The 27,047-nt window shown below is 33.7% G+C and overlaps 1 protein-coding gene across 13 annotated transcripts in view; it reads left to right on the top strand.

Moving 5' to 3' along the window:
• The window catches only part of DGKB (diacylglycerol kinase beta), a 760,061-nt gene that overhangs the window by 297,860 nt on the left and 435,154 nt on the right, over positions 1–27,047 (top strand). For all 13 annotated transcript variants that reach the window (XM_031013463.2, XM_031013457.2, XM_031013455.2 and 10 more), the window contains one exon: positions 3,194–3,268. In XM_031013463.2, coding sequence (XP_030869323.1) covers positions 3,194–3,268 — 75 coding nt within the window. The remainder of the gene's footprint in view (positions 1–3,193; positions 3,269–27,047) is intronic.

Below are 27,047 nucleotides of genomic sequence, written 5' to 3'. Positions count from 1 at the left end.
GTAGGTTCAGGTGCCCGGGAAAAGAGGGTATTGAGAACAACTCTAGGTGATATGAGCAGATATTACATACTGAATTTGGAGAGTTTTATCAGTAAATATCATAAGAATTTGTTTATAAAATAATCATATTTTCACATGTATATAAAACCAATTTAGTAACCTAAATATATCCCTTAACTTTAAAAAAATCTTTTTAATTTCAACTTTTACTTTAGTTATAGGAGGTACATGTGCAGGTTTGTTACATGAGTATATTATGCTCAGGTAGCAAGCATAGTACCCAACAGGTAGTTTTTTTCATATCTTCCTCCACTTCTTCCTTCCCCACTCTGGTAGTCCCCCATGTCTATTGTTCCCATGTTTATGTGTGTGTGTTCTCAATGTTTAGCTGCTGCTTAACATTTCATGCAGTACATGCAGTATTTGGTTTTCTGTTTCTGTGTTAATTCTCTTAGGGAAATGGCCTCCATCTCCATCCATATTGCTGCAAAGGACATGATTTCATTCTTTTGTAATGGCTGTGTATTATTCCATGCTATATATGTACTCCATTTTCTTTATCCAGCCGAGCATTGATGGATACCTAGGTTGATTCCATGTCTTTGCTCTTGTGAATAGAGCAGGGATGCAAATAAAAGTGCGTGTATCTTTTTGGTATATGGTATGTTTTCCTTCGAGTTTACACCCAATAATGGGATTGCTGGGTTGAATGGTAGATCTGTTTGAAGTTCTTAAGAAAATATTCAAGCCATTTTCTACAATGGCTGAACTAATTTACATTCACAACAACAGCATAGAGGCATTTCCTTTTCTTTGCAACCTTGCCAGCATCCACTGGTTTTTGACTTTTTAATAATAGCCATTCTGATTGGTGTGAGATGGTGTTTTATTGTGGTTTTAATTTGCATTTCCATGATGGTTAGTGATGATAAGCATGTTTTCATATGTTTGTTTCCTGCTTGTATGACTTTCAAGAAGTGTCTGTTCATATATTTTGCCCATTTTAATGGGGTTATTTGTTGTTGTTTTTTTCCCATTGATTTAAGTTCTTATAGATTCTGGATATTACACCTTTGTTGGATGAATAGTTTGCAAATATTTTCTCCCATTCTGCAGATTGTCGCTTGACTCTGTTGATGGTTTCTTTTGCTGTGCAGAAGCTCTGTAGCTTAATTGTCAATTTCTGTTTTGGTGCAATTTGAGGACTTAATAAAAAATGTGTTGCCAAAGCCATTGTCACGTGGGGTATTTCCTAGGTTTTCTTTTAGAAATATAGCTTGGGATCTTACATTTAAATTTTTAATCCATGTTGAGTTAATTTTTGTATGTGGTGAAAGATAAGAGTCCAGTTTCATTTTTCTGCATATGGCTAGCCAGCTATTCCAGTAACATGTATTGAGTAAGAAGTCCTTTCCCTATTGTTTTGTATTTGTTGGCCTTGTTGAAGATCAGATGAAGGTTTGCAGCTTTACTTCTGAGTTTTCTACTCTGTTCCATTGGCCTGAGTGTCTGGTTTTTTACCAGTACCATGCTGTTTTTGTTACTGTAGCCTTATAGTGTGATTCTTCCATCTTTGTTCTTTTTAGCTTAGGCTTGCTTTGGCTATCCAGGCTGTTTTTTGGTTAAACATGAATTTTAGAAGAGTTTTCTTCTAAGTCTTTGAAGAACGACATTGGTAGTTTCATAGAAATAGTGTTAAATCTATAAATTGCTTTGGGCAGAATAGCCATTTTAACGATAGTGATTCTTCCATGAGCATGGATTTTTTTTTCATTTGTGTCATCTCTGATTTCTTTCAGCAGTGCTTTGTAGTTCTCCTTGTAGAGCACTTTCACCTCCTTCCTTAGTTGTATTCCTAGGTATTTCATTTTTTGTGTGTGACTCTTGTAAATGATATTGTATTCTTGACTTGACGCTGGCTGGATGTTATTGAAATGCTATTGATTTTTATACATTTATTTTGTGTCCTGAAACCTTGCTAAAATTCTTCAGTTCTAACAGCCTTTTGGTGGAATTTTGACAGTTTTCTGAGTATAGAATCATTATCAATGAAGAGAGAGAGCTTGACTTATTTCCTTATTTGGATACCTTTTATTTCTTTCTCTTATCTAATTGCTCTGATTAGAACTTCCAGAACTATGTTGAATAGGAGTGGTGAGAGTGGGCATGTTTTGTTCCAGTTTTGAAGGGGAATTCTTCCAGCTTTTGCTCATTCAGTATGCTGTTGGCTGTGGGTTTGTCATCGATGGCTTTTATTATTTTGAGGTATGTTCCTTTGATGTCTAGTCTGTTGAAGATTTTTTTTTCATGACAGGATTTTGTATTTTATTAAATGCTTTTTCTGTATCTATTGAGATAATTATATGGATTTGGCTTTTAATTCTATTTATGTGGTGAATCAGATTTATTGATTTGTGTATGTTGAACCAACTTTTTATCCCAGGAATAATGCCTAACTGATTGTGGTAAATTAACTTTTTGATGTACTATTTATCTCTTTACTTTTAGTATTTGTCTAAGAATTAAAACCGTGTGAGATATGTGCATGCATAGAAACATTTCTATTGCATTTATTTATAAAGATTGTTTTCTTTCAGAAAAAAAGAATTATTTGACATATGCTGCTAAGACAGTTTAACAATTTTGTGAGATGACTGGTCAAGATCTTGTTTATATGAAATGTTTAGGCCAGATGAGGCTACATTCTTTGCTTACATGTACACATGTACAATGTACAGTCCCATTTCATATAGGGGATAGATAATTTTCAGATCTATCAAAGATCTATAGAGGACAAATTATTCACAAGGATTTACTGAGAGAAGATATTTAAGCAATTTTATACTGAAATATTAAAAAAATATATTTATTTGAAATCTAGTTAGCTAAATAATGTTCAAAAGCGGGTTAGAGAATATTCTAAATGTATGTGCATATTAAGGATCCAAGCAATATTTCTAACTTATGAACTATATTGCCTTAATAGTGGCTACTAAGCCTTTTAAAAAACCATTAATTCCTATTGAGCTGTTAGACTTCTGATATTGATTCAAAATTTATTAAATTGATAGAAATTTTTATTAAATTATATAATTAATTGCAGCTATATATACTTTATAACACTGAGAGACATTACTTATTTTAAAAGTATTGAATATTATTAAATTTTTTCCCCACATTTTCACCTTTATAGAATTTACAGAAAATTCCAGTATCTACTAAATCCTCGTCAGGTTTACAGTCTTTCTGGAAATGGACCAATGCCAGGGTAAGTCCAAGGATAATATTATTACCATTAACTCAGTTAATGTTAATTAATTAAATAAGCTGCCTGACATATCTAGAAATAATGTTATTTGAACACAGCAGCATATTAGTACATAAAAATGAAATATCAACTACGTAAGAGAAACGAGTCCAAATACTGGTTTTCCAAAATAGTCCATTTCTAGCAGATTTTTCTTCTTTCTAAATATTGTGAAGTAATGCTCCTTATTGTACTAATAATGATATTAATCTCACACACACACACACACACACACGCGACAAACTAGCTGAATGCCAGTTTGAACACTGCCAAACCATGTATTTGAAGAACGATTCTCTTTTATTGTACTTCTTATATTTAAAATATCTGCTAAAAGTAAAGAGAAAGCTAGTTAGCCCATTTATGCCTAGTGTTCCATTATTGGAACACTAAGCATGTAGGAGTTATTTATATTCTACAGCTTAAGGTCATCGCCAAGGTCTTATTTTTAAATTCAAGTTAAATTTTAAAAATTGCAACCTCCAGCATAAATGGGTTAATGAAAAAAATCATACGATTTCATTTACTACTTACCAAATCTAATCAATATCACTCTCTTATACTTCATTGTTAACAGGTAAGATCTAATAAAATAAAATATATTTGTAACATAAACTGTATACTTTTGAAGTTACTAATATGCACCTAAACAAATCACCATTAACTTGGCTTAGTTAAATAATTAATGTCATTTTATTTCATTGACCTCTTTTCTTTCCATCAACATGAGGGTAAACATTAGACCACATGAAGTGGTCAGAAGCTCTATAAGCTTTATGCATGCTTCATTTTTTTTTTAAAAAAAAAGCAGTTGATTTAAAATTAGTCTTACTTCTCATTCTCAGGAACCAGAAACCAAATATTTAAATATTACTCTTTTAAAAACTCAGAATAAAATTTGTACCGTAGTGTCTTACACAAAAAATACATTCATAAAGTATAATTAATTAGCATAGTCTTTCAGCATTATAGTCAGCTCTTTCTTCTACTGCCTTGCTGCCTGCTGTCTGGGATCAGTTTCCCAATGCTGAGCAGTGATCTGCAGAACCTCCTTCCTGTGGAAGGCAGGCTCACCACAGGAATTTAGTTCAGAACAATGTCTTTGTCAAGCTTCACAATCCAGAATCTAGAGGATCATGATCAGACTGTTGGCTAAGTGAGCTAGCTACATGCAGGAAGTCCCCAAGTAGATAAAGCCAAGCAAAAGTAAAGTATTGTAAACTCAGAAGCTCAGTCAGGATGGCTCTTTTTCTTGTCCTTTAATATTCTCTGGACTTCAAAAAAGTAGCTCTTCTTTGAATTAGGATATTGTGCATTCAAAACTGTTGCCATTCTAAGACCCCTGTAAGTTGAATCAAACCAAGTTAATCCAGGATTTTCCTGTATTTCATAGTTAAACAAGAGGTCAGTTGGCTCTGCTAATTACAAGCCTTACAGTTTCACCTCTGTGTGGCTTCATTATCTTATCTGTAAAATGAGGATTTCTGCCTGCCTTATAGGATAGTTGTGAAGTTAAATGGGATAAGGCCATGAAGCAAATAACAAGGTACTTACTGCATAGCATGTCCTCAGTGAATGTGGTTTATTATCCGTATTATTTGTACAAATATGAATTAATAATTAATAAAAACATGACTGTTTTGTAGCACTATGTAAATATATTGGAATACATTTGATTTTAGCCCTGTTCTCTCATTTCACTTTTTTCCTACTACACTTTAAATATGCACTACATGTTTCCTTCTACTCTTTCAGTTCTAGGCATCCTGTTATCCTCTGCTGTATCTTAACATGTTTAAAAAATGAAAGTAATGTATGTAACTGTAAAAAGTCTACACTACAATGAATATTATTTAGAAAAAAATTTAAAGGTCCCACTTTGAGCACTACTACTCCTCAGAAATTATTATTGTGGTTGTTTGGTGTAGCTTCCCAATCTAATACACACATATAAATGAGCATATTCCCCTCTATCTATAACGTATTCATACACACACACACACATATATAGGTATATATATATAATATAATATATATATGAAATATATATATGAAATATAGGTAGATAGTTTATTACGTAACAGAATATAGATTTTATATTATCATGCAACTTGCTTTCTGCACTCTAAAGCAGGTGATACACATTGTTCCGTTTCAGTAGACATTGATCAGTTTCATTTTTCTAACTGCTGCATGATATTCCATAATCATGTGAGCCATTCCATTACTGATGAATATTTATATTGCCTGTGTTTTACAATTATTACCAAATATGCTACATCGATATCTATAAATTTATCTGCATATTCTTGAAAGTGTGTTCAAATATTTTTATGGAATCAGTGGCTATGGGTAGAATTGCCTGGCTGAAAATATTCAATGTCAAAAGTTTGTTTTAAAAAATGATTAAATATAATTGTGTTGAACTTTTAGCTTCATCTTGATCAACATGAGAATGTCCTGTTTGCCTCTGATACTGATGCCCACACTGCATCCCTAGTGTCAGACTCAGACTTCTGTTAGAGAGCTAGTCTTTGTTTATCCTAAAGGCAAATGCCACAGGTAGTTGCTCAGAACGGGGACTCTGGCCAGGCTATGATGTTGCCCTTTCTCTGAACCCAATGACTGATCTGCTCACTTGTGAATCCTCCCAGCCCTGTTTTCTAGCTGTATTGCCCCGATCATGCTAAGAGTGTCCTATTGCAGTGATTCCCTTTTAATGTATGGCGTTAGAAGTTGCTCTGTTTCATAAGGTCTCCCTATTACTCTGATACCCTTGGTGATTTATACATTTTAGTTTTATCACCATTTCTAGTTTATTACTTTTCCAATGCTAACAATAGATTTTTGAATGCATACTCTTGAAAGTATAGTATGCATTTTTTCTGCTACTTTAAACCTGCAGTTATACATTCTTCCAAATTCTTTTTTAAAAATATTTTCCTCTTTACCACACCAGATTGATGTATTCTTTTGGTATACAACTCTTCTTTTATCCCAACTTTATTTTTTTTCAAAAACTATGTTTATAAGAGGAAATAACTTTCTTTAACTAAAACTATTCCTAATCTAAATTATCTGGCAAATACTAAAACTCACTGGGCATTTCATTTTTTATCTTTAATTGTTTTTAAAACAGAAATGGGTGTGTATTATGTGTTTCCATTCTATCTCTTTATATAAATCATCTCTCCCTGATCCTGATTATTCTGTTTCAAGGTGTCTGAAACAATAGTCTCTTTCAAATAAGTTGTTTCTTTCCTAATGGAACATGTTGTGATATAATTGAATAAATTATTTGGAGGTATAGGTTAGTTAGAAGAGATGAAATATAAATTACTCTTGGGTTTTACATAACAATATGTTTTCCTTCACTACATTAAAATAAGTATGTATAGCTCTAGCTGTACACCAACTTCACATGTTAATGTGACTTATGAAAAGTTCATATCAAGTTTTTTGTATACTTGTGACATTACTTTTCCCCTTCTGAGTCTAATCTTCATGAAAATGCAGATGGTTTATTCTCACATTATTTCTACAATTTTAAGTGAGAAATAGGAAGCACATAATGAATTGAAATAAAATACAAGATAACTTTAAAATATGTAAATTATTTTTCAGATTGATCAGGATAATTAAGAATAATTAATTGTTTGTGAGAAAGCTGCTCTTAGAAATCTTTGCTTCCATCTACCTGAACTAAATGCAAAAGACACATAATTTTAAAAATATAATGCAACAGTCAACCTACAGATTTGCATATTTCAAATATCATGCATATTTCATAGTGAAACTTTGGAATATATTCTCCTATTAAAATAAATGTATAATTTAGAAAATGCATAACAGATTTCACAGATTTCATTACCTTCTTAATTTAAAATATCATTTTATATAACCAAATTTCTACCATATTTTATTTAAGGAAAATCAGAGCTTATGACCTTTTACATATGCCTCTTGTTATGAAATTATGACACAGAAATGAACAGAATCCTCAAAAGGGCTAAGGAAATGTTCATCAAAATTTAATTGAGCTCTGTTGCAAATTTCAAAAATAAAAAATTTTCTTTACTAATATAAAAGTGAAGCACTCAACTCTCTCCTTCTCATGATTAATCATAAAATAAAATGCAGATGATTCGGCAAGCTCTCCCCCAATTAAATGTGTAAGCATAATTCTGATTCTGCCTTGGTCACTGGAGTGATGGAGTTTGAAAATTGATTCATGCTTCTAAATTAAAGATCTACGGATTAATAAAAGTAACAAAAATATGTTACCACAATGAATAAGGTCACATAATTGCTTGCCTTTCACACAGATTTCCCCCTTTGAGTCATTGTAGGCCTTTAGTCACCTTTTACATGCATCCACAAATGCACTATGATTTTAAAGATGTTGAAAAGTCTAGCTTTTATTATCTGTCTCACCAACAAAGGCCAAATAGCAATTAGACTAGAGATCTGTGTGTCACTGTTTAAAGATTATTGCCTATCAAAATTGCTGAAACACTCTAAAGAAACAAACATGTTCTGAATTGGCCATTTGAAATGACCAGTTCATATTTGTGTATGTGCTTCAACTTGTGCTTTATTCTGTTCTGGCTGCTATAACAAAATTCCTTAGACTGGCTAATTACAAACAACATAAATTTATTTCTCACAGTTCTAGAAGCTGAGAAGTCCAAGGTCCAGGGGCCAGGAGATTCGGTATCTGCTGATGGCTCACTTTTTGTTTCCAAGGTGGTGTCTTCTTGCTGTATCCTCTGGAGGGAATGAATGCTGAGTCTCCACATGGCAGAAGAGCAGAAAAACAGCTGGCTGGTTTCCTCAAGCCCCTTTACGAATTCACTAATCCCATTCGTAAGCATAGAGTCCTCATGACCTAATCACATCCTCAGTGCCCCACCTCCTAATACTATTGCTTTGGGCACTAATTTATTATAAGCATTAATTTTGGAGACACATGAAAGTTCAAACCATAGCATTCTGGATTGGGTCCCCCAAAATTCATGTTCTTCTTACATACAGATACATTATATTCATTCCATCCCAATAGTCTCAAAGTCTTAATTTGTTTTAATACCAACTCAAAAATCTAAAATCCAGAGTCTCATCTAAATATCTTCTAAATCAGATATGGATGAGACTCAAGGTATGATCCATCCTGAGCTAAATTGCTCTTCTGCTGTACCCCTGTGATATCAAACCATTTCTGTTGTTTATAAATTACCCTTTATAGACTTTTAGACTTTACAGTCTAAAGTAGTTTGTTATAGCTGCCAGAATGGACTAAGACAGAATTGGTACTAAGGAGTGAGGTGCTAATGTAACAAATTCCTAAAAACGTAGAAGGTGCTATGGACTGGGGAGAGGCTGCAATATGGAGGATGAGGAGGAGGAGAAAGAGGAGGAGGAAGAGGAGGTAGAGGAGGAGGAGGAGAGGTGGGGGATAGAAGAAAGAAAGAAGACCATAGAGAGAGGTTCAGTCTTAGAGATTATCTACATGGTTGCAAACAAAATGTTGCTAGAAATATGGATAAGAAAGGCCATTGTAATGAGGTTTCATACGAAAATGGGGAACAAGTTATTTGCAACCAGAGGAAAGGCAATCCTTGTTATGAAGTGGCAAAGAACTTTGTCGAATTGTATCCATGTCCTACTATTTTGTGGGAGGTTGAATTTTAGAGTGATGAAATACCATGGAGTGATACTTGGTAAAAGAAATCTCTAAGCAAAGTGTTGAGGGTGTGGCATGGCTTCCCTTGACTGCTTATAGTAAGATGTAATAAGAGAAAAATGAATTAATGACAGAATTTGTCATCAAAAGGGAAGCAAAAATTAAGGATTTGACAAATACACAGACTGGCCAATTGGTAAAGAAAGAGAAATGTGTTTATGATAAAACACCAAGGGTGTTACCAATGAAAGTTTGAGTAGATTAGTATGTCTAGAAGGAATCTAGAATGCTATTCATCAAGACAATGGAAGAGTGTCCCTGAAAACGTTTCAGAGATCTTCAAGGCTGCCACTCCCATCACAGGCCCACAGTGTCAGGGCCTTGAGGACAGCAAGACTTCAAAGGAGGGATTCAGAGCACCTGTGGGATCTCAGGGCTCACTTCCCAGAGCTGCCTCAAGTTTCTGCTCAATGCATTCTAGTGCAGCACTCCTGGGCCACTCCATCTGTGGCTCCAGTGAGCCTCAGTGCAACCAGGGCCACCCTTCAGGAGACAGAGGTGGCAAAGGTTTGCAGCATCCAGCTGGTGCTAACTCTGCAGGCACAGAGTGCAAAAGCTGTGAAGGCATGCCTACCTCTGCCTAGATTTCAAAGGATGGAGAGGTCCTGGAGATCCCCAGACCCCAGACAGAGAACTGCTACATGGTTCAGGCCCCTGCAGAGAGCCTCCACTAGGACAATGCCTAGTGGAGCTATGGGGGCTGGGCCACCTCTGAGACTCCAGGCTAGTAAAGCCAGCCTGAGAGAGCTGTTGGCATTCAACTCTAACACGTGAGAAATGCAGTGTGGGCTGCACACAGCACAGCCATGGAAGGAATGGGGGTTTAGGGAGCCTTAGGGGCTTAAACTCTGCACAGTGTGTTCAGAAGGCAGGACACATTGTCAAAGAGGGTTTTTTGGTTTTTGTTATTCCCAGCTTTAAGAGTTAATGTTGTTTGCCCTTGTTGGGTGTTGGACTTACTTGGGACTTGTTACCCCTTTCTTCTTTCCTATTTATCCCTTTTCAATGGTATTGTCCATTCTATCGTACACCATTGTATTTTGGAAGGACCTAACTTGCTTGATTTCACAGGCCCACAGCTGGTGGGGAATTTTCCTCAAAATAAATTGTACCTGGAGTGGTAACTGTATTATTTAGATGATGGTTAGAGGAGACTCTGGACTTTAGACTTTTTAGTTGATGCTGGAAATTGTTAAAACTTTTGGGGCTCCTGGGATAGAATGGATGTATTTTACTTATCAGAAGAACATAAATTTTGGGAGAGCAGAGGCAGAATGCTATGGTTTGAATACTTGTGTCTCTCCAAAATTTATATTGAACCTTAATCACCAATGCAATCATATTAAGAGGTGGAGCAATGAGCAAATGGTTAGGTTATGAGGGCTCTACCCTCATGAGTTGGATCAATGCCATTATAAAATGGCTCAAGGGAACTAGCTCTCTCTTTTCCCCTTCTACTGCCATGTGAAGATACAGCATTCATCCCTCTGCCATGACTGGATGCATCAAGAACGTGCCATCTTTGAAGCAGATAATAAGCCTTACCAGACAACAAATCTGTTGATGTCTTGATCTTGGACTTCCCAGCCTCCAGAAATGTGAGAAATAAATACCTGTCATTTATAAATTATCCAGTTTCAGTTATTTTCATATAGCAGCACAAATGAACTAAAGTAATCTGTTTCTGATTTTTTTTTCTATAGGAGTTAAGTTTTTAATAAATAACATATTTTACTTAAATATCCTCCCATTTACTGTTATCTAAGTGTACATAGTAAAATTACTGGCTCAAATTTACCTCCAGCCCCAGGCAGTTAACTTATCATAGCTTACCAATAAGTAAAAATAAGAAAACCCATAGCAGATGAATTGGTTCAAAACATTTATTCAATGGCTACCAGATGCCAGGAAAAATCTCATCACTGCCAATCCACTCTGAACAAAACAGATAATAACTCTTGCCCTCACAGCCTTATATTTTAGTGATGGAAAACATATATTAAACTAATAAACAGGTGAAATATACATATATTAGCATGGAATGTAAACAAGGAGTGTGCATTGTTGGTGAGGGTTTCATGGTTGTTCTTTTAAATGAGGTGGAGAAGAACTGGCTGAGTATAGATGTGAAGATGAGGAGGTAGCTCATTGTCATCTTGTACAAGAGCTTTTAAGGCAGAGAGAGCAGCAAGCATAAAAGCATAATGATTGGAAAATATTGTGTAAGTTTGGGAAACATTAGCAAGAAGGCCAGGGAGACTAGAACAGAGTGAAGGGCAGTCGGATGTCAGAAAGCTACTAAGGGCTAGTTCACACAGGGTTTTAGGATTATTGTGACCATAATAATTAGGTTTACCTAAGACTCTTCAGGTTATTTCTGGTGTCCTAGCATCTGGCCCAATTTAGCATTTGCCCAGGACTGTTGTATTTTAAGTATTGCTATTAATAAGTGCATTGCGATGAAGAATGATGATGATGTGTTTGGCAGCCCTCCAATTTCTAAATCCAGCTTTTGCTATGTTATCTTCTTGTAATGTGTAAGACACACGTCCAAGGAACAGAGATCTGACTTTAATAGTAATCATTATACATAAAACGTGACCAAAAATAAACTATTTTCCAATGTTTTTTAAACACAAAAACAAGTGACAACTTTTGAAGAATTGGTATCCCTTTTATGCCAGCCCATTATGCTGTGGCCTGGACCTCACAGCTCCCTGAGAGTTGCAAAGGGTCACAAATATACCAGTCAGAAATGCCTGTGGAGATATTGACAAATCATAGGTTAGATGTTCATGAAATGTATGTGAGAAAAAGAGCATGAGCAGTTTTATCAAGAATGTATAGTGAATGGCTTGAATATACTTCCTCAATGTTTTATTTTTCATTAAATATATAGTTTATAAATATTTACTTTATAATAGATTTTTATTTTGCAATGACACTTTTCAGCAAAAGATAGCTTAAAAATAAAATGTCTTTTAAATAAAAATAATCTGAATTTCAAAACAAAAAATAGTTCTGAATTTCTGATTCTTAAAGAGTTGATGAATACATAATCTGTGTGAAATATTTATGAACATTTACCATCTGCAATGAGAGCTCCAGTGATATCATTGACTATGCAGAAATCAGTAAACACAACTATGCTGAAGAAACATCAGCATCTGCTTTAAAATTAATAGTTAATTCTCTGCCCCAAAGCAATCATTTAATATGCAGAAAGTCCCTTTGCATATCACTCTTTGAAGCATGACTTTTCGTTTAGATCAAATGACTTTTCAAAATTAGTGTTCATTTTCAATTCCAAGTTTCTTTATGTGTATTATTAATGAAGTTATAGCTGTTAATATCTTGACTCCATTAGCAGAATAACTTTTCCAAAAGATCAAGTAATGCCATTTTTATATCAGAGTGATCAGAATGTTTTAAATGAAACATCTGTTTGTTGTAAAGATGATTTGAATTCATTCAATTCATGCACTCTAAATAAAGTTTTTTGGAAGTTCATTTGGATGAAGGTGAGACATTAGTTATTAGTGATAATGCTATCATAAAATCAGTATAAAAGTTTAGCACTACTGATACAATGATTTCCTTCTGTGGGAATAATTTGAATGTAGATTCTGGTGAAGCATACCATCATGACAAAAACGTGATTTCTAATACAGTAATGAATTGATTGATAAAAAAAATGTGCTTTAAATTGATTGCTCACATAAATTATAATCACATCCCCAGAAATTTTAATATTCTAATAATTAAAATAAAAGCCATAATTATATTGCTTGTACACATGCATGCACACACACACACACACACGTAAATTATTCGGTTATTCTCCTACTGATTCAGTAGTCACCCAGGAACCTTCTGGACCAAAATAATAATAATAATAAGACTCAAGTCTTAGGTGACTCAAGTAATAAAACCCTGTAAAAATCTCTCTGGACAACACTCCTTCAGCCAGTCTTTTCCTGATTATACATACCCTCCTCTTCTATTTAAAATCTGCAACTCAAGGAGCATGAAAATTTAAGGTAATTTAATATAGAGGTTATCAGCATATAGAAATCTACAACTTGAATTATATTATTGGATAACAGTGTTGTTCGTAATCAAGACAAGTTTAGCCTAATAAACACACTCCGAAAAGCAGATAATTGGATTTGGAATATAATACATTTGATAAAATTGTTACAAATTATATTTACAACTATTAAAATCATAAATATCTTGGTGTCTAAGATACTAATCTTCAATTATGTACATATCATTTCCTGAAAATGGCAGATGTTTGTTGAATTCATAATGTTTTATTCTCCAATTGCATTATTTACTTTTATTTATCTCTTCTTGATGAGTCATATATTTTTCATTTAGTTACCTTTATGCCTATAGTTAGAATTGTGTGTAATTAAATTATTCATGGTTTTTTTTGAGACGGAGTCTTGCTCTGTCGCCCAGGCTGGAATGCAGTGGCAGGATCTCGGCTCACTGCAAGCTCCGCCTCCCGGGTTCACGCCATTCTCCTGCCTCAGCCTCCCGAGTAGCTGTCATATTTTAAATTATGGTCTCTGACCAGTATTATGCTATAGTAAGATGTGTGCACAGAAGCAGATGCTCTTGAAGGCAATGAATCTTCAACTTCAGTGTCTCTCACTTGCAAGGACTCCTTTCAAGACTATAGGAAGGATCTTAGCAATGTGGTTGTATTGCCTTTCTCATTTGAGTTTTTCATATTTTAAAAAGAGGATATTTTAACTACAAGAATTTTTATGAACAATGTTAGTTAAGCCAGCTCAGTAGTAATGCATAGAGAGGCAAATATATCAATGGAAGATAATTAAGAGCCCTCCCCCATGCCCTGTATATGTATTGGTATTAACCAGAAAAATTGGGCATCTATATGGAAAAATAAAACAGTAAAAAAAAAAAAAAAAAAAAAAAAAAAGACTTTTGTCTCCATTCCAAGTCCTTTTTCATCACACTTTACCTAGTGACTAGTAGCATTGGAATGAGCATGAGCATTTTAGGATCTGACTTAAAGAGGATGAGGTCCAATTACATGATTGAACCCTGAGACTTATAATATGTGGTTCACGGATATTTTTGTGTATGGTTGTTATTGCTAGTTCTCCTGGTGTAAAAATGACTTCCAGGCATATCCCCATTGCCCAGTGTGACTTTACACTTGTTTTCTGACATAAATTTAAAGAGCCAGAAGACATGTCTTGATAAAAATGGTCCAGAGCCTGCCTGGTAACAGAATATGTGTATAGTAGGGAGAAATGAGGTTTGAAATGTACAAAGTTCAAAGCTTATCTGCGGAAATTCTTCTAATCATCCCATTCAGTTCTCTTTAATGCGTCATCAAAACAGAGGAGTTATTCTTACAGGAATACAGTTAACAATGCAGTATAAACAATTTTAAATTTTTATTATTGATGAAAGTTACATGATATTAAATGTATCATTATTCCTGTGCTTGTAGAGCACAGCCTATATCAGCTCTACAACAAGCAGGCATGTTTATGTGTAAAGTACATGTTTTATAAATCTCTATGAAATATCGCCATCAATGAAGATACATAAAACTCACAATATGTCGTGTTACTAACTTAACAATGGTTAATGTATATCATGAATTCAAAGAGTACTTAAGGTTAGTCATTGAACAAAAAATTGAAATGCCTGCAAGTCTTACAGCTTGGCTATGACCAAAAACCAAATATTGATTTTCACGTATTTAACAATAATACTAAAAATTTACTTTATCAATGATGACTTGTGAAGCTAAGTGGAACATTCCTAATAAATCATCAATTTAAACATATCTTAATAAATCATTCTAGAGGAAAAGAAAATTATCTTTTAACCTCAGTACAAATATTATTTTAAATTATCATATAAAAATGTAAAAACGAAGCATTAAGCAGTTTATTAATTTATAAAACTATGTTATTATTTGAAATCCTATGATGTGATGTTTGTAAGCTATCTTAAATTTACAATCTAATGTGATTTTATTATAGATAAGTATTTATTTATATATATTTATATATATACATCACTTTTATAAAAGTTTGTGCACATTTATTTTGCATATTTTTTCTTAAAGGGGGCCTCAATTTTTATAAACATCAGGCCCTACATAATCAGGATTCACTCTCCTGCTCCTTATTTATCAAAGAGAGATCATAAGGAGGAAATTAACTTATTATGTTCAATACTCCATGAACACAAGTTCCATGAGTATCTCAAATTCTACATGTCTATTACTAAACTAGTTTTCTCCCTTTTTCCCAAATTTACACACTGTTTTTATTCTCTAACTTGATGAATAAAAAGACCATTCACTAAAGAACCGCTTTCTCATTCCCACTGACAGTATGTCACTTCAGGCTTTCAAGATTTGTCATCTAACCACTCTCCTAGGATCTATATTTACCCTCCTTCTTACATAACAACCCTTCACTCAATTTCTCCTCACTTCTGTCCCCCAATTCATCAGCTAATTAAGTTTACCCAAGCTTCGAGATTCAACTCATGTGTCTCCAAGTTTATTAAGCCACCCCTCATCCCTACCTAGTCCACATTAACTGCCCTCAAAGAGCATCTTATAGTGACCTGAACAGTGTGTTTTCTTGTCTGCCTTCTCAGTTAAGCCAGTGAGATACTCAAAGGCAAGAATTCTACCTTGTTTTGAATCTCTGGAATCTAACTCAGTTCCTAGTACATAGCTGCAGTTACTACATTTAAATTAAATAAGTGGATAGATACAGGTGCCATTTCATTTATAAAGTATTTAGAGCTATTCTTTTGTATTTGACCCTAAGCAAAGCCTTTTTTCCCTATAGAAGTCTAGATTTATTTCCTTTCAAAATACGTTCTTACTTCACACTCTAAGCTAACTCTGTGGAATGATCTGATGTGTACAGAATAAAAACTCATTCTAATTATTAATATTAAAATCATTCACACGACAGAATGGATTTCAGTAAATTTGTCAAACAGTCTTCAGCAACCTAATCACTTGTGCTGCTACATTTTAGGGGTTAATTTTGTAGACTATGAATTTGGACCATAAATGATATATATGTGCTTTCCAATTAGAAGCAATAAGAATGAATTATTCCATTGTAACTTCTTTCAAATATCAGGAAGACTGTGTAACTTCTGTTTTAATTGCCACTCTTTATCGTATTTTTCCCTTCATTTTCAACTCACTACATCAGAATTGTCTGTCAATTCTCTATGTTTAGTCATGTAACTTACAAGAAATATTTTAAACTGCATTTCCAAACATATATATATACATATCAGTACACACATAACTTATGCATATTCATTAATACCTTAAGAGATGGACTTTCATGCAGCATGACCATGAATTTTACTGCATATTTGTAGCAGTAAATACAGTATGAAAATACTAAGTTCAATTAAATCCCTCCCTTTCTAATGTAAAAAACACACTTACAGATGAGAGAAAATGGCATTTTAAAAGGTGTTTTGTGTTCTTCAGTGTCAAAAAACAAAATTACAACAAAGTTAGTTTGAAGATCTCATTGGCTTATATTTGCAATTCTAGAACTGGGTAACACCTAATTCTATAGAATAGAATGAGTGTTCCAATGAACTGAGCACAGGAGTTTGGCTTTATAAGCAGAAGACGGCTGAAGAAAGCAGAAATAAGGAATGAAAGGCAGACTGGTCATTTCAAAGTTACTTTTCTTACAGGGTCAAAACCGAAAGGACTTCCTTATCATGCTAGCTCTGGTGAACTGGGCCCCTTCTGATTGGTTGCTGCAAATCTCCTGTGTGTGTTTTTTTTTTTTTTTAACTGGACCATTTTAAAGTTCAATTTGATTACATGGCACTTACCACAAGTGACTCCATTCTGGTTTGTTCTGGTCTGTTGGGGCCTAGTGCAGAAGCTCAGTCTAAAATAATGACCACTCATAATTTTTGTTTAACATCGGTTACTTGGTTTTTAAATATTAATTTATGTATTTTAAAAATATCCTTCAAGGGTTATAATTTTCCATGCAATAGAAAAAATTTATATTTTAACAAATATATTTACAAAAGTGTTTTACTTATACTAATAAAATTATAAATATTTTCTATATGAGGGCAAGAGTATTTCAACTAAATATTAGTGTTTCTATTCACTCAGAAATGACATTAAAAATTTGATATTTCTGCCATTATTAATTTTTAAAGAAATATGTACATTAGTGAAGAAAGGAAAAATATTTAGGCTACATCATAGAACCTGTCATTTACTGACCTTTCATTTCTAACTCACTTTATATTAGAAGGAATATTAAAGTTATTTAATGAGATAACATTATAGGTTCCCCAGGAATAAATATTCTCTCATTTTCTGTGTCTCATGCTCTCTTTTGTCATTTCAGTCTGTGTTTTTCCCTTTCTCTGTCCCTCTCTCCTTCACTTTTAACACACATAAGCATAAAAGATTTGTTTGAGATTTCCAGAAATAATGAAATGAATGTTTCAATTATTAATGGCCCACTGGAATATGTATATTTTTCAAATACTCTAAAACTTATTTCTGGTTATTATGGTAACATAATTATTTACACTGCGTTTATAAAGATTAATTCAAATTAATTTTTTATAACTATCCCACTTATCCACATGGAATGTCTTCCCAAAATAGTGTAAATTCAGCTTCCACACAATATCTCAAAACTCTAACCGAATTTGTTGAAACAGGTGCATTTCCTAGTTTAACTAAATTTTATAATGTATTGTTGAAATAAAGTACATAAGATATTAGATTGAAGGATATTATTATAATTAATTTTACTTTAAATTAAAATGTTGAGAGAGTCACATTAAATTCATGAAACATCAAAACCCACAGAGAAAAACATGAAATAACCTTTCCCCCATTTTGTAATGTATATAATAGAATGAAACTTTGGGGAGTATAAATAATTCATGCATGGATTTTTAAAAGATATTACACCAGCAATAATAATAATATCAATGATACCAAGGTATGTACAGTTACAGTTTGGGTATTAATAAATAAGCTGAAAGTTATTAAAAATTGGTTTTCTAGACCATAAATATTGTTTCAAAAACAACGGTAACATCACAAATCAGAAAATTCAGCCAGATTTTGCTAAGGCAATTTTGAATCCATCTAATCTTGTAACTTTAAGAATAATATAGTATGTAACTGTGTACATGCAAGTATAAATATGAATTGAATAGAATAATCAGAGATAAGTATGCTTCTTTCTGTCTCTAAATGCTTAAACCAAAATGCAGACCTTTCGTAAAGCAAGCTCTTGAAATTATTTTTTCTAAACAAGAAAGAGGAAAAAGAGAATTGATGACATATGGTAAAGTCATTTTGGATCCTTCAGCCTTGTGTTTCTTTAATACAAAGAGATGTAAATATGTATAATTAAAGCGAGCATTCACCATGTATGGATATGCTGAAAATATTTATGACTCTCACACTGATTTCCTCTAAGTATCAAAAATATTATTTTATGATTTATAATATATATACTACTTGGAGCCATATATTTATTTATTTTATATACTTAATCTATTTATAACCCATACAGCCACATTGTATGTAAGTGATAGTATTTTTTAATAATAAAATATAAGATTGGAATAAAAAGTAATATTTACATATTGATATTAAGAATTCTGATTTATGACATTTTCCAAGATTCTGGAATCAGTACCACAATTTTCTTTTCTTTTAAAAAAGGTTTTCCTGGTGTGCTTTGTACCTAATAACAATTAGGTACAAGTGAAAATTTACTGCCTTTTCTGTATCAATTTTGTCTTAACACAAAGTAAGCCTCTGAGTCTTAGATGAAATTTTCTGGATTTGTTTTTAGTAATATTAAGCATCACAATTTCACCACCTGCTCTTTTGTTGTGGTTGTGGTAAGAACAATTAACATTAGACCTACATTCTTAAAAACTTTTTAAATGTACAAAAAAGTGTCGTTAACTATAGGAACAGTGTTGTGCAGTGGATCTTAGAATTTATTCATCTTGCATAACTGAAACTTTATGGAATGTTATAGTGGTGATTATAGAGCAAATATGATTTAAAAAAAAGAAGCGTCTGACAGAGGGCTGCTAAACCCAAATAATAGGCTTGCTTTCAAATATAGCTATTGGAGATATATAGGAAACTCTCTAGGTGAATCAATGCTATAAAGGCCAACATTGGAAACTCATCATCATTCATTTTCTTCATAAATCATTTGAATTTTTAATTTCAAAAAAATTAATAAAATGGTGCAAATAAATTCAGGACCCAAGCATGATTTCATTGCAAAATGTTCATGCTTATTCATTCTTCACATGGAACACTGTGGAATTGATAGGTAAAAAGTACAATACACAGTACAAAAGTTTCCCCAGAGTGAAGTCCTTCCTGACACTCCCCATTTTCTCACTTCTCCCCATTGGAAGGATGACCTGTGATATGGAAGCCTCACAGCTGCTCCTCATCACAGCCTTCCTGGGTGAAAAGTCAGTGCCATGCGGGACCCTGCATTTTGGCTCTTGCTGAGACTCTTCAGTTTACTTGTCCACTATCACAGCTGTTTTCCTCTGTACCTTGTGTCTCCAGTGCTGTAGGCAGGTCTCCCAATTGTCCGCTAGCTACAGTTTCAGATTGGATGCAGAAAAACTCTCCTTACTGCTTGTTAGAAAATTGTGACTATTCTGCCAGAACAGTGCAGGCGGAGGAGGTGGGGAAATAGAGGAGTGGCACTCTGACCTAAAACACACCTATACTACTTGTAATAAAGAAAAAAAAAATAATTAAATCAGTAATAACATGTGAATAGTAAGGTGTATTTACATACACATTTTCTTTATGTGTATATAAAGAGCCCAACAAACCACGTGGTGTTAATTCTATTCTGAAGTTATGGAAACTGAGGGTCAGAATCACTAAATAAATCCCAAGGATATTAATGAATGAATGTAGTAAGGAATGAATGAGTTTCTAGGGAAAACTGCATGGATTGAATGGATCAAGAAATTGAGATAAAGAGAGGTCAAATTTTCCAATTAGCAATCAATTTATAGAGAGTAAGCTGGTCTGACAGTCACATGGGGTTTATGTTTGGGGGTAGGATGCTGCTGAAGAACCAATGATGACAATTTTTAAAGAAAACAAGAATGAATAACAGATGAAACATCATCATGGAATAGAAGAACAATGGTGAGTCAATTGGATGGTTAGGCTTTCACCAAAAACAATTAGCTCGGTGGGAAATGTTGCACCTACTGCCGTGTTTTACAAAGTTTTCTTAAGCTTCAGTGCCAATGTTTGAAAATCTAGGAGGGAGAATCAAATTGCTACAGAAGTATAGCTGGAAAAAAGCTGACTTAAGAAGAATTTAAAATCATAAATTTTAAGAATAATTACTAAAGTAATTTAAACAATGATTTAAGACTTTTCTCTTTAAAAAAAAAACAACACCAGAAATTTAGGTTTTATATGCAAGTGCTACCAGTTTTCAAAGAACTTCAATAATTATACAAATTCTTCCACAAAAAAATCGTAAAAGGGGGAATACTCTGCAACATATTTTATGAGGCGGTATAATTTTAATTTTAAAAAGTAGACAAAAGTGGTATGAGGAAGAAAAATAGGTCAATTTGTTCATGAAGATTGATGCAAAATTTCTAAACAAAATATTAGCAAAGAAACTCAATTATCTTAAAAATATTAATACACAAGAATCAATTTGGGTGCATGAAAGGATTGCAAGAATGATTAATAATGCAGAAATATATAAATGTTTATTCTCACACTAACCGATTAAAGGACAGAGGCATTGTCAAATCTCAAAAATGCAGAAAAACTTAATATTTTTATAGTAAAAATTCTTATGATAGGAGTAGAGGAGAAACTTGTTAACCTCATAAAAAATCTCCATCAAAAAGAAGGAAAGTAAAAAGAAAGAAAAATAAAATCTCAATAACAGATATCCTAAATGGGCAGATTCCAAAAGTAATTCTTATCTTCAGGAACAAGATATGGATATTCACTATGAATACTCCTATTCAACAATATGTTGGAATTCTGTCAAGGAAAAAGACGCAGGGAAAGAAATAACAATTATAAGGACTAGAGATTACTAATAATACCATTGCTGGTAGCAAATGCCGCAGTTATATACATAGAAATCCAAATGTATCCACAAACAAAATGTAAGCAATAGAAAAACAGTGATAATACGATTATTTATAAAATCAATGTATAACAGTCAAATATGTTTATATATGCCAGCAACAAAAATATTAATGTTATTAATAAACATAATTTTTAAATGTTTAAAATACCAACAAAAACCACAAAACAACCAAGAATAAATCTAACAAAATATATGCAAGACCTGTTAGCAGAAAATTTATATCTTTGTTGAAGGTTATTAAAGAATATGTAAATAAATCGAGCAATACTACATTCATGAATAAGGAAACTTAATTCATATTATACATGTGTTATTTCTCCCAAAATTAATATATAGTTTTAATGCAACTTCAGTCAAAATCATGATTGGTTTTTCTTACTATTATTTTAGTTTTGGTGAAATATGATGAGTTTAAATGTACATGAAAAAAAGAAGAAATAATTGGTAAGATTCTTCATGCCCTGAGATATGGACTTACTGGAAAGCTATAGTAATTGCGAGAGTATGGTACTAGTGCAGAGATGGACAAAGTCGTGAGTAAAACACAACAGAGAATACAAATAGAAATGTACCCATATGTGGAAATAATACTTATCGTGGACTTTGCATAGTAGAAAGTTGAATTATTCAATAAATGAAAAAGATGGATAAAAAATAAATAGAAAAAATGTGCTCCACTACAGCCAAAAGGAAGGATGAAAGGGAGGAAGAAAGGAAGAGAGGGAGGGCCGGAGGCCAGGGTAAAGGGGAGATGGGAGAAAGTGGGGAAAGAAGAAAAGAAAGTACTTCACACCACAACAAACTAAGAATTTCTATGTCAAAATAAAACTGACATTTTAAGAGAGTGTATGTGAATTCTGAGCTCTGAGTAAGGAAGCTTGTCTTACAGAAGACTGGTTAAGGTACTAACTACTTATCAAAGGGATGATGAAATTGAATATTAAAACTAGGTTCTTTTTCATTAAAATACACATTAATGAAAGTAAAAGAAAAAACTTTAAATTTGTAGAAGATATTTGAAAAAAAATTATTCAAAAAGGACTAAAATCAAAGACGTGTAAAATTTTTTTGCAAACCAACAAGGTGAATAGGAATAGATAATGGAAACCAAAAGGATAAATAGGCATTTCACAAAAATAAGAAATAAAATGAAAAAGTGTGACAAGTGTTAAAGAGAATGGATTCAATAGAGCACATCCATTGTACATTGGTGCAACTTCTTTGCGAAAAACATTGATGTTATCTGGTAAAGTTGCATATTAATATGCATTACTCTAAAGTGGCCTCTACCCTTAAGCACTAGGAAGTACGTACAGGCATACCTTGGAGATATTGTGGATTTGGTTCCACACCACCACAATAAAGTGAATATCACAATATAGTGAATCACACAAATTTTTTCGTTTCCCAGTACATATAAAAGTTATGTTTATACTGTTGTCTATTAAATGTGCAATAGCATTGTGGTTTAAAAAATGTATATACCTTAATTTAAAAATAATTCATTGCGAAAAATTAGTAACAATCATCTGAGCCTCCAGGGATTCATAATGTTTTTTCTGGTAGAGAGTTTAGCCTTGATTTTAATGGGAACCAAATGATCAGAGTGGTGGTTGCTGAAGGTGGAGGTGGCTCTAGTAGTTTCTTAAAATAAGACAACAGTGAAGTTTGACCCATTGATGGACACTTACTTTTATGAAAGATTTCTCTCTAGCATGTGATGCTGTTTGCTAGCATCTTATACACAGTAGAACTTCCCTCAGAATTTGAGTCAGTCTTCTCAAATCCTGCTGCTGCCTTGTCAATTAAATTTATGTAATAATCTAAATCCTTTGTTACCATTTCAACAGTGTTCACAGCATCTTTACTAGGAGTAGATTCCATTTCAAGAAACCCTCTTTTTTTGCTTATCTCTAAAAATCAATTCCTCATCCTTTCAAATTCAGTTCTCATCAAATATGATGAGACTGCGGCAATTCAGTCACATGCAGCCTCCGCTTATAATTCTACTTTTTGCTGTTTTTATGACGTCTGCAGCGACTTCCTCCACTGAAGTCTTGAACCCTTTAAAGTCATCCATGAGACTTGGCATCAACTTCTTCCAAACTCTTGTTAATGCTGATATTTTGACCTCTGTCCATGAATTATGAATGTTCTTAATGACACCTAGCTTATTAAATCCTTTACAGAGGTTGTCAATTAACTTTGCCCAGATCCCCAAAATGAATCACTGTCTGTGGCACCTATAGCCATATGAAATGTATTTTTTAAATAAGACTTGAAAGTTGAATTACTCCTTGATCGACGAGCTGCAGAATGTATGCTGTGTTTGCAGGCATGAAAACAACATTCATCTTTCTGCACATCTCCCGTCAGAATCTTGGGTGACCAGGTACATTGTCAATGAAAATAATATTTTGAAAGGAATCTTTTTTTTTTTTGAGAAATATGTCTCAGTCGTGGACTTAAAATACTCAGTAAACCATGCTGTAAAGAAATGTGATATCCCTCACGCTTTGTTCCACCATTTATAGTGCACAGGTAGAGTAAGTTTGGCATAATTGTTAGGGGCCCTAGGATTTTCATAATGGCAAATGAGCATTGGCTTCAACTTAAAGTCATCAGCTTCATTAGCCCCTAACAGGAGAGTCAGCCTGTTCTTTGAAGCTTTGAGGCCAGGCATTGACTTCTCCTTTGTAGCTATCAAAGTCCTAGATGGCATCTTCTTCCATTAGAAGGCTATGTTGTCTACGTTGAAAAATTGTTGTTTAGCGTACCACCTTTATCAATAATTGTAGCTAGATCTTCTGGATAATTTGCTGCCACTTCTTCCTCAGCACTTGCTGTTTATACAGCTTCTTTCCTTAAGCTTCATGAACCAACATCTGCTTGCATCAAACGATTTTTCAGCTTCCTCACATCTCTCAGCCTTCATACAACTGAACAGAGTTAGGGGCTTGCTCTGGATTTGGCTTTAGCTTAAGGGAATGTTGTGGCTCCTTTGATCTTCTGTCTAGACCACTAAAACATTCTCCCTGTCAGCAATAAGGCTGTTTCGCCTTCTTCTTGTTTGTGTCTTCACTGGAGTAACACTTTTAATTTCCTTCAATAACTTTGCCTTTGCTTTTACAGCTTGGCTTACTGGCACAAAAGGGCTAGCTTTTGGCCTGCCTGTGCTTTTGACATGCTTTACTCACTCAGCTTAATAATTTCTAGCTTTTGATTGAAAGAGAAATGCAACTCTTCCTTTCACTTGAACACTTAGAGGACATTGTAGGGTTGTTAATTTCCCTCATTTCAATACTGTTGTGTCTAAGGGAATTGAGAGGCCTGAGGACACAAAGAGAGACAGGAGAACGGCTGGTGGGTGGAGCAGTCAGAACACACACAACATTCACAATTATGTTCTCTGTCTTACATGGGTGTGGTTCATGGCACCTCAAAGCAATTACTATAATAACTGATCAGAGATCACCATAACAGATACAATAATAATGAAAAAGCTTGAAATATTGTGATAATTACAAAAATGTGACACAGACACCAAGTGAGCATGTGCTGTTGGAAAACATGGCACTGATAGACTTGCTAGAAGCAGAGTTGCCACAAACATTCAAGTTGTAAAAAATGCGGTATCTGCTAAACTCAATAAAGAGTAATACAATGAGGTATGCCTGTACGAGAATGCACTTTTTGCAAGAATGTAAAGCAAACCAGTTGAAATGCCCATTGACATGGATTTTAAAAGACATGTAAGTGGTATTTAACACAGCAGCAGAAGCAAAAAGAACTTCAGCTACACGTGGGAAAAGCTTCAGCTACAACACGAATGAATCTGAGTACCAATGTAAGTGGGAAAAGTAGAAGGACACATGTGGATTATGTCAGACACGTGGTAACTCAGTATTCAGAGTAGTGCTCACCTTTGTAAATTAGAAAGGGCAGTACTATAGGGAAAGAAAACAGAGAAATATGTAAGTTATTAGAAATGTTCTACTTCCTGGAATGGGCAATTGGTACATATGTGTTTATTCTATTGTATATATATTAGTATAAGCAAAACAATGAGTATTAGAACCGAATAAAATATTTGCAACATGTCTCACAAAGGTTAAATATCCACAATATAATAAATGAGAAAATGCATGAAAGTTTCCTGTTCTAAATATCCATGGATATTATAATCAGATGATGGGTTTTAGTAATTTTTATACATATTTTATTATATTTATGCAGTGTTGGTATTACCTTGACAAAATTTTTTTAAATGATGCAAATTTAAATGCAAAGATGGCTGTAATATGCAAAGAGTTTGTAAAGTATTATTAAAAGACATCTCGCCCGGCGCGGTGGCTCACACCTGTAATCTCAGCACTTTGGGAGGCCAAGGAGAATGGATCACCTGAGGTCAACAGTATGAGACCAGCCTGGCCAACATGGTGAAACCCTGTCTCTACTAAAAATACAAAAATTAGCCAGGCGTGGTGGCGGGCACCTGTAATCCCAGCTTACTTGGGAGGCTGAGGCAGGAGAATCGCTTGAACCCAGGAGGAGGAGGTTGCAGTGAGTCGAGATTGCACCATTGCACTCCATAATGGGCGACAAAAGCGAAACTCCATCTCAAAAAATAAAAATAAAAATAAAAAATAAAAAGACAATTCAATAGAAAGAAAGGCACATCTTTGAATGTTCTTTTCATAGGACAGGTTACACATCTCCAGGAAATGTATAAAAATATGCTGAACTCACTAGTAAACAGGGAAGTGTGACTTTACAACAAATAAAAAGACATTGGCTTTCACTTATTATTAAAGAAATATCATAAAGTTGTTCATATGTAGTGTTTTGTGGTTGCAAGGAAATGAATCCTTGCATATTTGACAGTGGGAGCCATTCAGAGGGATATAATGATGTAATGGAATATTTTTCTCTAGAGTAGCCTTCAAAACACATGCGCACATTTACACAAATGTTCTTCAAATAATGTTAAATACAATACTTTTTTGTAATAATGAGACCCTGGAAATAGCTTAAAAATTCATAAAAAGAGATCATTCATTTTATCTTGTAGTACATGAACTTATAAAACATGATGCAGTGCTTAAAAATAATAATCTGACAGAATGCAACACATGACATATGCATATGTTATATACTGATACACAAAGTTCTCTTAGACATATTTGAAGTTAAAATAAAACCACACAAGTTAATGAACAGTATGTATAGCACAGTTTTATTCGTGTTGAAAATATGTGTGTAATAAAGATTTATGTATGAAAATTTGTATATGTAAGTACGTAGAAAAATTCCTTGGATAGTTGCATATTATATCACTATCAGTTGTTATGTTTGGGACAAGGGAGGTGAAGAGACACATAACATACCAAAATTTCTGTCCTGTTTCAATTTCTTTATTGCAATAAAATAGGCTATGACTGTATAGCTGGCTGCATTACCTGCCTTTGTGACTTTTCCCAAGGTAGGTTGCATTATTAAGCACCCTGCATGCAGTAACAGCAGAAGCAGTGGGTATTTATGGCAGCTGACCCAGCAATTGGGCTAGAGTGTTCCTGGGTGGAAAACACTGTCAACCAGGTCAAAATACAAGGTGAAGCCTGCCTCCTATTTGCAGATTCTCAGTCAAAAGGAAAGTTGGCTAGAACCCCAGTTGCAGTCTGATCAATTTCTCCCAGTAATGGAGAAAGTAGAAAATTGTTAAAGACATATTTACTGACATAACTGTCACATTTATATATTCACTCAAAAGATA

Source organism: Gorilla gorilla, chromosome 6 (genome assembly GCF_029281585.2).
Source record: "Gorilla gorilla gorilla isolate KB3781 chromosome 6, NHGRI_mGorGor1-v2.1_pri, whole genome shotgun sequence".
Lineage (NCBI taxonomy): Eukaryota > Metazoa > Chordata > Mammalia > Primates > Hominidae > Gorilla > Gorilla gorilla.
The sequence above is the reverse complement of the archived record's forward strand: the minus strand, read 5'-3'. Positions and strand labels throughout refer to the sequence as shown.